This window comes from Rhododendron vialii, chromosome 12a (genome assembly GCF_030253575.1).
Source record: "Rhododendron vialii isolate Sample 1 chromosome 12a, ASM3025357v1".
NCBI lineage: Eukaryota > Viridiplantae > Streptophyta > Magnoliopsida > Ericales > Ericaceae > Rhododendron > Rhododendron vialii.
The window spans coordinates 23,077,671-23,095,446 of record NC_080568.1 but is presented as its reverse complement, the minus strand read 5'-3'; the positions used below and the strand labels follow the sequence as shown (position 1 = coordinate 23,095,446).

Below are 17,776 nucleotides of genomic sequence, written 5' to 3'. Positions count from 1 at the left end.
TTCCCCTCTTTGTCTTTGATCAATCAAGTTGATATTTTACTGCGGATCATAAAACAAAGTTGATATTTTACATGAATGATTTTTCAAACGCATTAACAGCTTGTATGGATTCGATCAACTTTATAAGTCGAAACGGACCACAAAAGTTTAAAACAAATGTAAAATGGGAGGGTTTGGCTCCTCTTCAAAAAAGGACTTGGCTTTGGGTCTGGATGGCCCCACATTTTTTAAACCCATATTTTTAGAGAGGAAAAAAAATGCGTTTTAAAAACAGATTAAATGGTACAATCTGATTAACTGGGATTTTGAACTGTCTAATGTTCTCGATGAGGTTTAATGTATCAATGTTTTCAATCATCAAAACGGATTGACGGACTCGTGAAAAGGCCGGGAAACAGGCTGGACAAGACGGTACGGTCTAATCCCTTCCTTTCTTTTTTTCTTCCAATAATTCTAACACCATGTCCAATTACAGAAAGTCTACACACACAGCAGATCTGTGCACAGATTGTGCACAGATTTGTTGTGGGGCCCACCACGGGTCCCACACAAATCATCCGAGCCGTTCATTAAATGTAAAACATTTTTTCAAATGTCCTCGTAAAAAATAAGCTCAATCCAATACTTATAGGTGCTCGATCCAACCATATAACTTTTCATTATCCGAAAATCTAAATGAAAAGTTAAATGGTTGGATGAAGCACCTATTGGTATCGGATTGAGGTTTTTTTTTACGGGGACCCTTGAAAAAATGTTTTACATTTAATGAACGGCTCGGATGATTTTTGCGGGACCCGTGGTGGGCCCCACAACGAAATCTGTGCACAATCTGTGCACAAATCTGCTGTGTATGTAGCAGGACTCGTCCAATTACACACCTGAATACATATCTACACTCACAATAGGGGTGGATCCCACATACATCATTAGGTATGTAGTATGTGCGGGTTCAACCTCTATTATGAGTGTGAGTGTGTGATTGGGTATGTAGTTGAGTGTGATGGTAGAATGATTTTTTTTTTTTTTTTGAAAACTGACTGGATGATTACAAAACTGGAGAGGAGCCTCCTGTCCTCATATGGCCTTTCCTCGCCACAGAGGGCGTTAATAATGCACAAACTCGGAATCAAAAAAATTTCCCATTTTTCGTTGAAGTCCACTTTCTCTCTCCTCACTGAGAGACTCACTCTCTCTCATTTGGGAAACAAACAGAGTTGCACAGATACATAATCACACACATCGAACGTTTCCATCGGAAAAGGAATCGGCGTCGAGGGTTTCGGCAGAGGCATGGAACAAGGAGAAGAGGTAAAGAAGAAAGGAGGGGTTCCCCTCGACTTTGAAAAACTGTTTGCTAGTCAGGACGACGACGACGACGTCGAGCCGCCCCTCCCGGAGGTGGCCACCACCATCGTCGACGACGACGTGGAGCAGAAGCAGAGGGAAGAGCTCCTAAAAATGAGGGACAGAGAGCTCGAGGAGGCCATCGCAAAGTTCGGGCGCACGCTGAAAGCGGTTGGTCTCAATTTGCCCGACGGCGGGGTGAAGATGAGGGCCAACATCAACCGCTATCAGGACGAGTTAGACCGCCGGAGATTGCGTCGCCTGGAAAAGGTTCACTTCCTCCGAGTTGCATGGGTTTAAATAGCGTTGAATTCATTATCTTGCTAGGTTTCATGTTTCGATGTGGTGGCATTGTTGTATTTACGTTAGCTATTTTGGTAGGAGGGGTTAGATTTCTTGGAGGGTTCCAACCATAACCAATTGGCTATATGTAGAGTGACTTTGGAATATATTAACCAAATTTGGGTAGTGTTAGACTTTATCCCACATTGCTCATCTAAAGACACCCAAGCTTTTTTTTTGGATAAGTAAAGCCACCAAAGCTTGGCTAAGCTTAGTTAATATATTCTAGAGGCTGCTCCACCTATTTGTCAATTGGTTTTAGATTGGAACCCTCCAAGAAATCTAACAGGAGGAATTTAGTTTACTGCCCCTTTGCTTTGAGAGAAAGGGTGGGAAAAGACAAGAAAAGAAAGGAGAATTCTACCGCTTGTTTGGATAATCAAAAGAGTTGAGAAATTGTGAGGATTGAGGAGGGATGAGAAACAAAGAAAGAAAATGAATTTTTAGTGGTCCACTTTTGTTGGACAAACCGCAATCATTTCTTTTTCTCCCCCTTTCTCATGATCAAAAGGGCCTGTTAGGGTTTCAGCCTTATTTTCTGATTCATCCATGTTGACTGACGGAAACAGTTCTGTGAAGAAGAAAAAGTAATATGAAAGTGGAAATGCTAAATGTGAGTTGGGTGAAGAGGAAGGTAAGAAAATTCTGACTTCCAAACCCATGTGTGTGTTGTATTAGTAAATTAAGTTCGTATCGGGGTAAAATATCCAGTGTAACACTACTTCATGAATCATGACAGAACAGGTTAAATGAATTGTGTACTTATTGTGTACATCAAAGTGGCACGAACCAATTTATGTGCACTTAAACTAAGCAGCCAGGAGGTTTCATTTTTCGGGATAACTGCATGGTCATTGTGGGCTTGAAGTTCGTTGCTGTGTAGAGTCTGGACATCCAATGTCCAATGATTTGGGGAGAGGGAGAGAGAGGTAGATGTAGGGCTAATGCTAACCTTTTAGTTGGGAGAGCAATCACAGAAGTGATGATTCTCTCAATTTGTCATGAAAAGAAAGGATAGACCAGATAAATACGCGGCCTGACACGAGTGCATGTGTATATATAGGTGTGCAATTTGCTCTTCGATTGCTTTTTTGGGGTCTAGTAGGAGTTGCCCCACAGGCTGCTGAGGATCAAGCCATTTTTGCGAGTTTATGGTGTCTTGCATGTGATGTCCATACCAAAGTTGTCAAAGGCGAAAGGCATACTGAGGCGCAAAGTCTTGTAGTGCCCGAGGTGAGCGGCGCAAGGCGAGGCGCGCCTGTGCAAAAAAAATAGGAAAAATAGCACACACCTATTTTTCAAATAATAAACACTAGGCCAATGAGTTTTGGAAAGCATATCAACCAAAAGATACATAAAAACATCCACCAAATGTCAAATAGTCACCGATTCTCGCATAGAGAAGAACTAAACTGTCAAAATCAACAAACTATGACTGTTTGCGGCTGGGTACAGTTGACTTCGACTGTTTGCTGCTGTTTAGTCAACTGTTTGCTGCTGTTCTGCTTCGTTTGCTATGTCTGAGACAGAGAGAAACAACGACCGAAAGCCGAAAGGTAAATATGTTCTAACCTAATGTTTGATCCACTGGTTGTGATTAAATTGAAAGAGGTGCGTGCCTTTAGCGACTTGGTTGTGCCTCTACTCATGCGAGTCACAGCACCTACGCCTCTGTGCTTAGGCGCGCCTTTGACAACTCTGGTTCATACTAGTTCTTTAAGTTTTGTTGGTTCTTTGGTTTTGTTTTGTTTTTTATTTAGATATAGCATGATACAATCTGGAAATTTTATGGGGGTCATGTTTTCTTTAATTCCAGTATGAAATTATATTTTTGGGATACTGTTCTGATTTAGTCACTTTTCTGAACTGCTTGGGAAATATGTTAGATTAGAAAGGCTGGAAACAATACAACTTAGAATGTCAGAAATGTTTTGGTCTGATCTATGGTTTTCACAGGGTGGAGCTGTTTTAGCTTATTAAGTAATGCAACAATTTAGAATGCTGGTTACATTCAGCAAATGTATCTAATGAATTTTTCTATTTATGTTTACACTTCCATGAGTACAAATTTGTTTCAGTTTGCACCTTATTTACTCATCTACATGAATACATGTTCTACTGAAGCCTAATAACTAGTCCTTATTATCACAATGTTTAATTCTCAATGCGTACAAATTTGTTTCAGTTTGCACCTTATTTACTCATCTACATGAATACACGTTCTTCTGAAGCCTAATAACTAGTCCTTATTATCACAATGTTTAATTCTCATGATGAACTTTAGAAATTTACTCTTATAAGAACATAAGTAAGATGCCTTTTAGAGGCGGGTGTTTCTCAAGTTAGAGGTCTGGTTAGGTTTCTTTCCTATTTATATCATTTGGGAGTTTCGATTGTAATTGTAAATTAAATGAGGACGCACAGGAATATGGCCCTTCTAATACCCACACTAGCACAGATGTATGACGTTTTACTGATGTGCTTTTTTTTGACTTTCTCAGGATGATGATGGATGTGAAAAAATCACGGAATCCAACGGCCCAAATGTTACCAGTGAGATTCTGATTGCTTATTCATCGGCATTTTTATGCATTATTTTCTGTCAATGTTTGTGCCGGCCTTAAACCACGTGTCATAGGCTACTCAATTTTGTGAGTTGAACTGCGTCTAAATATTAAACTAATCGTATTCTGGACTGGGACCTTCTCTCATGCTAGAAAGCTAAAGTAGGAAGTGAATATTTGGTAAATTCACGCAGATGGGTACTTTTGTTATTTCTACTTCAATAGTTCCAAAAAAAACTCTATACCCGAAAATAACTAGGGATTATTATTTACCAGAATGCAAGAAGTGCCTCTTCAACTTCAAAATTTTTTGGGCCCTGAAATTAGGTTTTTGCTAAAAAAATGTTCCCATTAATTACTAGGGGTACAGGGTGGAATATGCTTGTTACTGGCTTTGTGATTGCCTTAAACTCATTCTTTTCTCAGTCTCTTCCCCTCCCAGCCTTTAGATATCTTCGTCAAAACATGATGCATGAGTAGAAAAGTCGAGAAGACCGGGCTTGGCCATTATTGTTTGTTTGTTTCTGGGGATAAAGTGGAAAGAGAGAAAGGGAAGGGAAGGATGAGGTGATCAACCCAAATTTATCTGCATACTGTAATAGCACAAAGCTGTTGAATTTACATGACACCTTACGGTTGAGGTAATACTGTCAGAATTCTGGTGGGTCTAAGAATTATTGGTTTTGTCCCCATATCATCCTAGTTTTTCGATTTTGTTAGGCTTGGTGTACTTTTCCCCCTCTCAATTCCAAAAAAAATATGTTTGTCGAAGATACATGCAGTGTACTAATGTTTTGATTTTGAGTGACAGTTATCAGAACTATGCTATTTAACTGGGCACACCTAATTTCCCTTATGACAATCTCGTGTGCACTTGTGCTGTTTGAGTGACTATAACGCCTTTTCTTTATAAATTAAAGATATTTGTCTTGTGTAAAATAGAGCAAGACTTTTTTATATTTGGGAAATGGGAGGAGGTTTAGATAAGTTTGTGATTCAAACTTTGAGTATTCTATCCAAAATGAGCTTAAACAACTTCTTCGGGTCATGGGTGAACCTTTTATTTCTTTTCCATAATTAGAGAATACGTTTAAGGATCCAGACATTTGGTGAACTTGAGATTCTGTGTTGAACACTAAGTTTCTTGGGCAGTACTTTTACTCATATTATCTGCTATGAATGGCTCAATTAAGGACCTAAATGTGTTATGTAGGTGCATCAGATGGTGTTAGGCAAGAGGCTTCTCTTCCATCTTCGCAGTCTCTATTCACTGCTCGTTTCTCCAAAAAGTTGGACAGAAAAAACGTATGGTGGACTGCTGAACTTGACTTTGTCTACTTTCCTGGTTTGTTGCGACTCTTTTGACCAATGAATGTAATTGCTTTTAACTCTTATTTGTTTGTGTAGCAGACAAATAGTAGAACGGTGAATGCCTTTGAAAGCGAGCTTTCAGTTTTGGGACGATGTGACCGCGGGAAAATACAATATAAGGGGAAGCCAATGACTACACTATCTTCACGGCAATCACCTTTTCAATGCCCTACCAACCAGTCTGTGGATGGAGATAAACGCGTACGCTTGAATTATCTTCAAAATGGTGGACATTTTTCAACTGGTTCCCCTCGTATTTCGGAGGGGAAAGTATCCAGCTTTGTGTCTAAGAAGTACGGTTATTTCCTTTTCTTTCCATCACTTTTATTTTCTTCTTTTTTCCTTAGGTAAATTCTATTTCAATTTCTTCCCGGATGGATGGATTTTGTTCCAGTTGTGTTGGCTCAATTTTGTTCTTAATGTAGGTAAATGTCATAAATGTCCGCTCTTCTTATGTGGCTGACTGACACGTTTATCATTCTTATAAGAATCTCTAGCCCTTACCTGTACCTGACTCAAATTTGATTAAAACTTTCATTTGATATGAACTATTTCATTAGTTAAGCCAAATGTAAGCAAAAGTTTGAGTAAAGCTTCATTAGTGGCATATTTGTAAATTTGAGAGGGAGAAAATAGCCTCCAATTATTTGAGTAAAAATTTGAGTCTCCCTTGATTTGAGTTAAAAATTGAGTAAACCTTGATGTGTTTTAGGTTTGAGTTAAGGGAGTGTTGTGAGTTTTAACAGATTTTTACTCAATTATTGGTTTTGAGTAAAAAAAAAAAGGGCAAGGGCTGGAGATGCTGTAAGGGCACTGATGTCATGCATTGCTTTGTTTCTATTTCTTTATTCATTTCAGTAGTATTCAGTTTGTCTGATTATTTATGGTAGTGAAGTTTTAGCCACACGGGGTTGTGTGTTTGTTTAAGTTGGACCATATTTCAGAATGTTTTGCTGATCTTGATTGGAAGTATACTTGTTCCTTTTGTGGCTTGTTTACTTCAATATTGACAGAGACGTAATTATACTCTCTTTAAGCTGTAAATATTCCTAGAACCGAAAGCGTAAAGCCTTATATTTCAGTGATTGAATACATGGAACTTGAGGATGAAAAAGAAAAAAAGAATACATGGAACTCTCTTAGTTGTGACTTGTGATAATGTTGGCCCATATTGATTGCTGCCCTCTAATAATGTTCTTTTTTTCCTCATGCTAATTGCATGGAATCCAGTTGTGGTAACAAGTATTTGATTCTGTGATGTAATAGGTAAAAATTAAAGAGAGAGGAATTGCATGCTCATTTTATATGTTTCGTTCCTCAACGTAGAAGAATTTGCCATTTCTTTTTTCTCTGATGGTTGTTTTTCCTGGTATTTTCCTTTGTCAGTTTCTAATGATTGCCTCCATAAAATTCAATTGTTCTTCTAGGAGGAAGCCGTCTCAAGTCATGTCTTCAAATAACGTGAGGCCTAGGAATGTAAGTTCTTCCTATTTTTCTTCTTGATATATTTTCTCTTTCCTTCTCGCTGTTATTTCTTCCATTGTTTTGGCCCAGGGGAAATGCAAATTCTGAACAACTGTATGCTGCTATTGGTTGTGCTTGAATTTGATCTATGTCTGGGACTGCCTTGGAATTTATATCTATATCTATATCTATATAATACATTTTCAAATGTTCAATAATTGATGCTGTCCGTCTGTTATCTAATTTTAAAGCAGGATTTCACAACCATTCATAATGTGTATGTGCACCAAAAACATTTCTATTTGTGTAAGTTATGAAATATGATCTCTGTTTGGTCACTGACTTTCATTTCCTTGACGACGAAATCAAAAGAGATGGTAAGCTTCCCCAAGCTTGAACCTTTAAATTGGGAATAAAATTACATGGGAAAAAATTCAAAATACCCCCCAAACTTTGACCTCAATGTCTAATAGACATGCAAACTTTCAACTTCAATTTTACACCTAAACTATTGCTCTGTTATTCAATTAGACCCCTACCGTCTAAATCTGTCAAATTGGTTACGGAACACGCTGAGCTGGACTAACGGCTCCGCCAAATCAAGCATGTGGCCCTCTAATTTTTGACACTTGGCGCCACATGTATATTAATGAAGTAATCTAACCCTTTTAACTTAAACTCATACAAAACAAAAAAGAAAAAGAGGTGAACAATTAAAAAAACATGAACGGAGATTTTTCCTTCTCGTCATCTTCTATGTTCTCAACACTTACCGTGCATATCTCTCTCTCTCTGGGTACTGGGTTTTCTTCCCCCAACAGGCCGTCGCCGGAGCCAAGTCTCGGAGACTTGTTGGACGTTTGCGTGGTCTCTATTCTGATCTATTTGAATCCGCCTGAGATTTGTAGGCTTTTGGTTCTGAACCGGGCTTTTCATGGTGCTTCGTCGACAGATTTTGTTTGGGAATCCAAGTTGCCACCCAATTATGACTACCTAATTTGTTGAGTTTTCGATAATTTTTTCCCAACAGAATTGTGTAAGAAAAAGTTGTACACGAGGTTATGTCGCTAAAATTCCTTTGATGGTGGCGCAAAGGTTTGGTTTTGTTTCTTACATATACCATATTATTGGTTCCTTTGTATTTATTTTGTGGTTCTGTTTTTTATGTTGGGAATTTTGCTTTGTTCTTGTTTCTGGGAAGGACAGAAAGAAGGGGAAAAAAAGACCCATCTTTTGTGTTAATAGTGGAATGGTTTCTGAGAATTAGAAGTCATCTGCCTAGTATTTTTTTTAAGAAACCCTATATTGTTCTGATTCCGGATAGTGATATCCACATTGAGAGGAGAAGTGAGATTTGCCAGGTTCCTTACTTGATTGGAGCTTGAAGGGTTAAACTCAAAAACAACTGGAACCTGCCGGGTTCCAATGAGCTGGATGGAGTTCAAGATTTGTTCTTCGAGCAAGTTTAGGTTTCTGATGGGCTGAGGGATTGTTCGGACAAGGTCATGGTGGTGAAGGAGAAGAGGGTAGAAAACCGAATGAAGAAGAGGAACGAAGAACAAGAAGAAAGAAACAGAGTGTGGCTTTTTCACGGATTTTGTCAAATTTGGGGAGGTTCATCAGTCAGGTTAGGGTTTGAGGTGCTCTGATGGCTGTCTGTTTTGCGCGCGCACGCACACACACAGGGGTAAAGGTGGAGGAGATTAGTCAAACTTGTTGTACTCAGCATTTTTGACAGAACCGTTAGTCAAACTCAGCATAATCCCTAAGCAATTTGACAGATTTAAACGGTAGGGGGTCTAATTGAATATCAGAACAATAGTTTAGGTATAAAATTGAAGTTTAAGAAAGTTTGGGTGTCTATTACACATTGAGGTCAAAGTTTGGGGGTATTTTGAAAATTTTCCAAATTACATGCTCCATCAACTTGTAACTCCTCAGAACCAAGAAAACTTGTGCAATGCTTCATATGTTTGATTACTCAGTAATCAATCCGAATTTTTAACTTTAAATCCCGTCCCAGAAATTAATGATGTATAAAGAATAGAAAGAGGTACCACACTACTAGTGTATAGCTTTAACAACTACTACCGTGATTGCAAATTAGTAATTTTAGTAGGAAATGGAAACTATTCAAATCTTCTGTTCTGCAATTGATTTGGATTCTGGTACATCATCATTGTGCATGCTGAGCATAGTACAAGGCAATTTTATGCCTCTTAAGTTGCACCTGTTCATTGAGAGTATTGGGTTCTATTGGAAAATTTCCTGTTGGCTTGCATGATGTTGGCTTGTTTGTTTTCTGGAAAAAGTGTGTTCTTGTGGTTTATGTATACATGTTCTTAATTACCCTTGGGGAGGTAATAGTTTACGACTTTTTATTTAGGTTTTTTCAAATTTTATTGGATTTATAGTTTATGGATCTAAATCATTGAATCTGTGCCATGATTATTCAAACAGGGAAAAACTGTAGTTCTAGTAGATGAGGAGGAGCCTGAACTATCTGAGTCCGTGGAGCTGGCAGATGAACCAGATGAATGGTAAATGGGACTTATTGCTTGGGTTCCTGATATGCTTTTTTCCTTGATGTTTCTCTTAGCTGTTTCGTTGTTCGGTGTAACCACTTACCAGTTATTTGGTTACGACTTTTTCCACCTTTTTTTCAGCATCATGAAAGACTCTAAGATCTACTATCCTTCAAGGTATACTATTTTTTTCCATTTGACTTCAAGCTATACTACAACCTAAAATATAATGTGGAGTTTGTCTTTCTTTGACAAACTTCTCCATGAGATAATCTGCATCTTCTTTTGTAATTTTTTTTTGTTTCTGTGGAGACAGTGATGATCCAGAGTCGATAGAAATTTGTTACTCAGATATGGAATGCCTTAATCCACAAGCCTATTTGTCATCAACAATTATGAATTTCTACATTCGGTAAGTCTACAGATCTATTTCAAGACAATCTGATGATGTCGCCAGGGGATATTCTGAGGCTTTGGCACATTTTTTGTCCTTTTCAAGTTTTTCCGGAGTTTGAGGATAAAATTGAGAGTTTTATTTTATTTTTATTCTTTTTCTAATCCTTCTTTGTGTAGTCATTCTCTTCAAGTCTGGTATACATAATGGATGCCCCGCCTGGGAACTCACAACCGGAAATTGGGAATGAAAGAAAATCTGAAACCTCAACAAAGAAAATAGGCCAAATGAATTTACTTGTCCCTTTACGTAGTTACAGCTAACTAAACAGTTTCACAGAACCATGAAATGGTTTCTACTTCTTAGTGGATTGCTGTCATGGCCACTGCCAGTATTGCTCAAGTGTAATGTTCTACAACAAATTGAATGCCTAGAACAAGATAACCCTCCGAAAGTCTAATGATTGAACCGGTGAATTTAAGATTACGTTCGATGGACTCGCTCCTGATTTTGCATAATATACTTTGAGTCTACTCCGCTTGACTTGCATACTTATTACCCACACACTTATAAATACTCTTGCTCATCATAAGAGAATAAGAATCACATGTTCTTTCTTTTTCTATAGTGGATACTAATTCTCTGCTTTATTTTGGTTAGGTATCTGCAGCGGAATTCTCCAACTAGGGCAAGACGTGATTATCATTTTTTCAACACGTACTTCTACAACAAACTGAAAGAGGCGGTATTGAAAAAGGTACCTCTTCCTATTGGAGTTTTTTCCAAATCCATTCTTTATTCTCCAAGTTCAAATCTTGATTCCAATACAGGATGCTGTGAACCTTACCAGACCTTATTTGACACCAATGTTTCCCAAAGGCAAAAGTAACAGTAGCTTGTAAAGACAAATGCATCATTTTAAGCTTTCCTTTTTTGAAGTTTCTGGTTGTCTCTTAGTGTCCACTCATCGTGTTGTAATATTTTTCCAGGGTGTCCAACTTTCCTCCTAGTGTAAATAATTAGGTGTAAGGAGTCTTTTATTTATTTTTTATTTTCAGTACTTCTCCACACCAAGAGGGTAAATGGAAAACCCTGATAATTTCGAACGTCATGGTAACAAAACTTGGCTGATAAACTGAGCTTGAACATTTTCCCTCTTTTGACATTGTGTCATCGAAACAATACAGGTTACATAATTCTTTCATGCACTAACATATTTTTTAATGCTTGTGTTGCATCCTGTGTCTTGGTTTAATTAGTAACTTTTATTTTCTGATGATTTGTGACAGAATGACCAGCAAAGTTATTTTATCAAGTTCAGGAGGTGGTGGAAAGGTGTCGATATTTTTCATAAAGCATATATACTTCTTCCAATACATGAAACGTAAGTTTTTTGTGTTAATAATTAAGTTTGTATGAAGATGGTTTGGAATTTTGGAGCCATACTTTTGACATGTGGTCTTGTGCTTATGAAGAGCTACTAAATGGAACAAAGATCCTCGGCTATTAATGCTGCTAATTGAAGTGGTGCTTTTCTTCAAAGAAATAGATTCACACACAAATGACTTGCATTGAAAGACATGCTGCTGGTATTAACAAGTGGAGTTTTTGGTGTAAAAACATTAGTAATAGTTGAAACTTCTTCTGGGACTGGGATGCTATGAACATAGAATAATGTCTTCCCTACCCGGCACTAAGTTATGATATCTATGCCACCTTTCATTTTCACTTACTGGAAATGAGGTTTAGATCTTGATAATGATGGAGATTTATTTTCCATATTTGTAAGTCTGGAGATCTGATTTAGGCTGTTCCAATAGTTGTTTATCCTCCATACTGATCATCTATTTTTCAGATAGTTGCTAACAAAAACCACAACTTTGGCCAACGAGGGTGTCCGAGGCCTTGCCCCAACTAATCCCTTGGGCATATTTAGTCGGTGGTCCCCCACCGTCCCACACATACCAGGTATTTACAGGGCCTAAGCCGTGGCCCGTGGGGGTAGCAACATCAAGGGGAGTGAGAACTTGAATTAGTTAGTGGTCCATCCCTTGAATTCCATCCTAAGACCTCTTTATGGGAAGTCCTGGGTTCTGGCCACTTCAGCTAGCCACAGGATTTTTGGTATGGTAGTGGCTTGTCTGCACTACTGTGGGTATGACCAGCGCACATTTCTATATATTTACCAGAAAAGAGGGAAATGGAGAAAAAGAGAAAATTTGCAGGTTACAGTGTAGTCAATGATTCTCTAGGTAGTGAACAAAATCACTGTGCTAAATCTTAGTAGGGAGATCAGTTCAATGCTTTCATGGAACTCTTCTTAATGGAGTTCTTGCTTTGTGGTGTCAATATCTAGTTTTGGGATTTGTTTTGTTAAGAATGCAAAGTATGTACATAAAAGATCCTAAAGGGGATGGTACCCGTATACAAAAGAGAGTATTCCCATGTCACACCAGTCAAGAGTGGTCAACTTTTACTTATGCTACTTGTGTATACATTCTTTGTTTAGCTAGTGTAAGTTTGTTACAAGTATTTCACTCTGTTTCAATTTATTTTCCCATGTTTCTTTGCTTATTTAGTACTTATTTACTTCTTTCCGGTGCTTTTATCCCTCTCCCGCCACCCCCTTGTCCTGTTACAGTGTTCATTGGAGCTTGGTGATTATTTGCATCCCAGACAAGGAAGATGAATCAGGACCCATCCTACTTCATTTGGACTCGCTTGGACTTCACTCTAGTAACCTAATTTTTGACAAGATTAGAAGGTGAGACTTAGGAAACCTTTGAAGTGTAGCTACCAGTGGTTGTATTAATGACACATATTTCAGCTACAGGAAGTATAAGGTTTTACATTTTTGTGCTGGGGAAGGAAAAAAGTTTCTCAGATGAGAAATACTTGGACAAGTGGCTGCTTCTTTAAACCTTTTCTGTTTGGAGTTTCATTGTGTACGGGCTTATAGACAGTTCCGACAATTTTATAACTGCAAGGTACTTGACTATGGGAAGTGAGAACTAGAACATATAATTCCTCGTTTTACTCTCTTCTTGTTTCTGTTGCATAAGCAGATCACTTCCATTTTCAAGCAATTTATTATTATTATTATTTTTGTGTTGTCTGAAAACTTTGTTACTCGTTAATGCTTCTTGTGTAATTTCATGACTGTTAAGTGTTAACTATATAGCTTTCTTGAAAACATAGAAACCAGTGTCTTACTGAAGTTTGCATTTAACTCATTCTTAATACGATGCATGTTTGAACTAAAGAATTAAGTGAACTGTTATCTGCAGTTTTTTGAAAGAAGAGTGGAATTATTTGAACGGAGAAGAGGCTCCTTCAGATCTTCCAATTGCAGACAGAATATGGAAAAATCTCCCTCGTAGAATTGAGGGAAAAACAATTTCGGTAATCTTTCTTGGCTGCCTGAAATTTGGTATTAGTTTATGCCTATTGTTTTCCCCCTTTTCAAAAAGTTTTCTTATCAAACTAATAAGAAATTATGCCTGGGAGATATTGCCCAGAACTTGAGAGATAGGGTAACTGAATTCTTGCGAGTAGTTGTTAGTGGTGTATTGAACAGTAGAACTATTTTGGTCATGTAAAAGTTGGGGATACAACACAGTGGATGTAATAGTTCAAAGTTAAAACCCATCATGTGTCATAGGAATGTCTTGGAAGAACTTGCTAACAGTTGTATGTATACATGTTCATTATACACTTAACATCTTAGTTATATTGCACCGTGTGAGTGGGTGTGATACAGGATGATTAAGATCAAGATATAAAGAGAAGAACCGTAGGCATCCTTGTGCGTAAGGACCCCTAGATATATCTGTGCCTAAGGAAGAAATGATATGCTGTACCAAAACCATAATGGAAATCTCATATAGTTCATCAAGCGATGAATATAATGAGAAGAGTCCTTTAAATAGGCTCTCCAAAAGATGACGGAAGGATAAACTTAATCTAGATATCTAAAATACTAAAATGACAGAGTAGAAACATAAAATATAAATAGACAGTGATAAAATAAACCAATGTCCACCCGGACCATATATGTCTAACTCATTGGGGTCCATGGGGTACTCCTTCCCTTTCCCTATCAGTGTGAACATGGTGCCTAAGTGCATGATGCCTGATCTTTTGTCCAATATGCCAGTGATTCCGTAGTAGCGTAGTGTGGGCCTGTTGTGCAAGAGAAAGGAGCCTCAAATCCTATAGATGCCATGTTGTTCAAGTAATTCTTCCGTTAGGCTCATTCACACTATGTACTTTGTAATGGGCCTAATGGCCTTTTTGGCCCTAAACTATCTTTGTTCGAGGAACAGACTTTGTTTCTTTTAGCACTAAGTGCGAGTAGGCCACCAAAAAAGAAGACCCGAGTACCAATAGGCTACAGCGGGTTTGAGAAAACTTTAATTCCATTTCTATATTGTTTATGAATTTATGGGCTGATGGTTTCAAGAGAATCAGATTGATCGAGAATTTCAACTCTTTATTACTGTTATAGTGTTATAGGGTGGCGAAACTAACCTTGAAATATATGTCATGTTGATTTCGGCTCCTTTTCTGTCGTATTCCGTTCATTCTCTCACCAGGTACCACAACAGAAAAACGACTATGACTGTGGTCTATTTGTTCTTTACTTCATGGAACGTTTCATCGATGTGGCTCCTCGAAGGCTGAAAAAGAAGGATTTAGCAATGGTAGAGTATTTTGCGCCCCCCCTTGAAATTTTAATTGGCTTCCTAAATTGCCTCAGCGTTATAATTGTCCATCATTGTCTGATTATCAGTTTAGTAACAAGTGGTTCAAACCTGAAGAAGCCTCTAGTTTGAGAAAGAAAGTCCGGAAGTTACTCTTGGATGAATTCCGGAATGCAACAAGACAGAATTGTGTTTCGGATCAGGACCCTTCTTCCGTGGGTCCGCAAGAAGAAAGGTTGCAGACAATAGATTGCTGATGTAGGTTGGTCCAAAATTTGGAGTTCAGTGCTCCATCAGCTGTATAGCTCTTTTAGATACTGGGAATACGTTGTGGCACTTTCACTCGTTCAAGAATTGACGGTGAATTGGCCGTGCAAGAAAATTTTTGGAATCACTTACAAGTAGTGGCCCTGAATGCCTATCCAAAAAAAAAATAGTAGTGGCCCTGAAATTGGATGCTCATCTGGCTGGTGAACATATTGTCGATGTCATCTCATACCGTCTGATGAGGTTTATAGGCACTTTAGAAACCGCTTCATGAAATGTATAGGAGGAAGACAAGGGGTCACTGAATACAGCTTTTTCCCTTCATGTTTTGTCATGCCTTACTTCTTTGACGAAGTGTTTTTGTAAATGACGGTGAAAGGAGAAAATGTCAAAACTCTACGTGCTTAAGAAAATCTCCAATTCTGAATTCAGGATTCTGTGGGGGTGATGGCTGCAGTTTGTTTTCCATTATCAGTATTTGGATCAAAACTGCTCATTACTTTGACAGTCATGGAAGCAGATTTTCTGTTTGCTGTTGCCTGAAATATAACAAACTGGAGATGCTTTTGTTTCCCAGATACACTTCTCTATAATGTGATTACACAAAGGTGGGAGGTGCTTTGATTCCAATTTCCTTTTGGCTGCGTTTGAATCATAGATTTGTAGAAGGATTTGCCAAGGGGCCGGAAGCTGTCATTTCTCTTCATTATCTTGTCATCATTTTTTTTCCCCGGTTACGTTTTGATTTCCCTCCTCAGATTCTCCACTAATCCATGATTGTAAATAGGTTTTTTCTGACTGAAGGACTTGGACGCGTGTAAATATCATTGACATTTTGGAATATATGCCCTTTGATTTCTAGTTTCTTTGAAATGCGGAATTTAGTTGCTGCATAAAACTATGCTGAAGATGTGTAAACATAGCAGCGATTAAATTGTAATTTGTGTTCATGCAACGTAGTAGGGAAAATTCCAATCGAGAAGTGATATTTCTTGGTTCTCTCTTTTCATTAGAGAAAACTATCTTTGTATTATTGAATAAAAATCGATGTCATATACAATGCTATGGACATAAAGGGTAAAAAAATGGGGCATTTTCTAACCCAATGTGAAACTTGCCTTCTTGTACTATCAAGGGACTTATCAATTCTTATCTTTTCAAAAAATGTGTAATGAATTTCCATTTACTTGTCCTCTCCCACGAGAAGCATGTTTTCAAGCACCCCCAGGCGGAAAGCTGCAGAATAAGCCTTGATGTCGTTGATCAAGAGGGAATGAAGGTAACTCAACATATGAAGTTTTTATTTGCTCCTGAAATGGAAGATTTGGCTTTTTACCATTTGACGATGTCGCGTGCTAGTTGCACGACCAGATTGAACGGCAATTTCTTTCTCCAGCTTCTGATGAGGTAGTTTTTCAGAGTTCCTCCAGGGAAATATTCAAAATTATTGGAATTTACTATTGTGTACTATTATTGTGTACTATTATAAGGAGTATAATTGATGTTTACTATTGGTGTAAAGTACTAGTAGGAAAGTCTGCATAGCCGATGTGATATAGTCATTCCTTTATGGGTAGTAAATGTTGTGCATAGTAAAATCTACGTCTATGTACAATAGATATGTCAAAGTCTTGTAACAGTAAATCCTAATTATATGGAGTACTATTACAAGGATGTAATTAGTCAAGCAAGTTAATGTTTGTACGTAAGCCATGATGTAAATATCAATGTCAATATTCCCTCCTTACGCCTATAAAAGGAGGGTTCTGCCTATTGTAATAATCAAGTTAGTTCAAGCCAGTGTTCTACGGAGTAATAATATTACTTGTGTCTTGTGTTTGCCTTTACTCACTCTATTTCTCGATCCTAACATACTTTGTGTTTGTATCCACTTATTGTTGGTGTAAAGTACTAGTAGGAAAGTCTGCATAGCATGTGTGATATAGTCCTTCCTTTATGGGTAGTAAATGTTGTGCATAGTAAAGTCTATGTCTATGTACAATAGATATGTCAAAGTCTTGTAACAATAAATCCTAATTATATGGAGTACTATTACAAGGATGTAATTAGTCAAGCAAGTTAACAACCAAAATGCAGTAAGCATTGTTTGGAAAGGAAATTCCGCCGTCATTGTTTTTGTCGGATAGACCTGGTGCGTTCCTTGTAGCTCCAATCAACCTAAAATCCAGAGAAATATAACAAGTATACCAACCAAAATGTACTGTGACATTGGAGATGCTTGTACTTGATGTATCTAATGTGGGTGGTCCAGGATTCAAAGAATTACAATCTGTGTTCAATGGTCTGGTTTGTGGATTTATGTTACTGGTTTTGGTTTCAATCCGTTTCGAAACGCGTACATATTATCATTCCACGAGAGGTTATTGAGAGCTCTTGGAACAATGCTCCACATCAATCACAACACGCAATGAATTATTTTGTGCCCCGGGGGCACTTGTTAGCAGAACCTTTATTATTATATATCCTTGTAGTGTTTTTTTTTTTTGATCCGCCTTGTAGTGTTAACATACCACAAGTATAAATGACTATTTTTTAATTTTTAAAATAATCAATAGGAAAAGTTCAAAAATTCAAACATTTTTTTATAAACTTCGATTTATCGTTAGTGCACGTTTTTACACTTGGTCAAAGTATGCATTTTTTATTCTTCTTATCTGTAACAATTTAAGAGGGATTTCGTATTCCATCATTCAAGAGAAGGCAAGAGCAAATTCATTCAGAGGGTTCCTAGGTGTGGGTTTGTGCTCGAGGATTCGAGATCGACAACATGATTGAAGATCT

The 17,776-nt window shown here is 37.8% G+C and overlaps 1 protein-coding gene across 5 annotated transcripts; it reads left to right on the top strand.

The window, feature by feature from the left end:
* Positions 1–1,093: 1,093 nt before the first annotated feature.
* On the top strand, positions 1,094–15,833 carry LOC131309911 (ubiquitin-like-specific protease 1D). Of its 5 annotated transcripts, none has more exons than XM_058336615.1 (14): positions 1,096–1,614; positions 4,188–4,239; positions 5,464–5,555; positions 5,658–5,914; positions 7,049–7,097; positions 9,546–9,625; positions 9,752–9,787; positions 9,927–10,022; positions 10,665–10,761; positions 11,294–11,388; positions 12,646–12,768; positions 13,292–13,406; positions 14,600–14,707; positions 14,797–15,833. In XM_058336615.1, exons 1-14 carry the CDS (start codon positions 1,291–1,293, stop codon positions 14,962–14,964), a joined length of 1,692 nt encoding a protein of 563 aa, XP_058192598.1. In that variant the 5' UTR covers positions 1,096–1,290; the 3' UTR covers positions 14,965–15,833. The 5 variants fall into 5 exon arrangements, with proteins under 5 accessions (XP_058192601.1, XP_058192602.1, XP_058192598.1 ...); XM_058336617.1 differs by having other exon boundaries at positions 14,802–14,938; XM_058336616.1 differs by having other exon boundaries at positions 1,097–1,614; positions 5,661–5,914.
* Positions 15,834–17,776: the final 1,943 nt, after the last annotated feature.

What these genes read in the sequence shown, in the direction of transcription:
- LOC131309911 (XM_058336615.1), top strand. Translation starts at nt 1,291, where the DNA reads ATGGAACAAGGAGAAGAGGTAAAGAAGAAAGGAGGGGTTCCCCTCGAC. An exon ending in CAACGGCCCAAATGTTACCA is followed by an intron (nt 4,240 to 5,463) that starts GTGAGATTCTGA and finishes TGTGTTATGTAG; the next exon opens with GTGCATCAGATGGTGTTAGG. An exon ending in ATAACGTGAGGCCTAGGAAT is followed by an intron (nt 7,098 to 9,545) that starts GTAAGTTCTTCC and finishes TTATTCAAACAG; the next exon opens with GGAAAAACTGTAGTTCTAGT.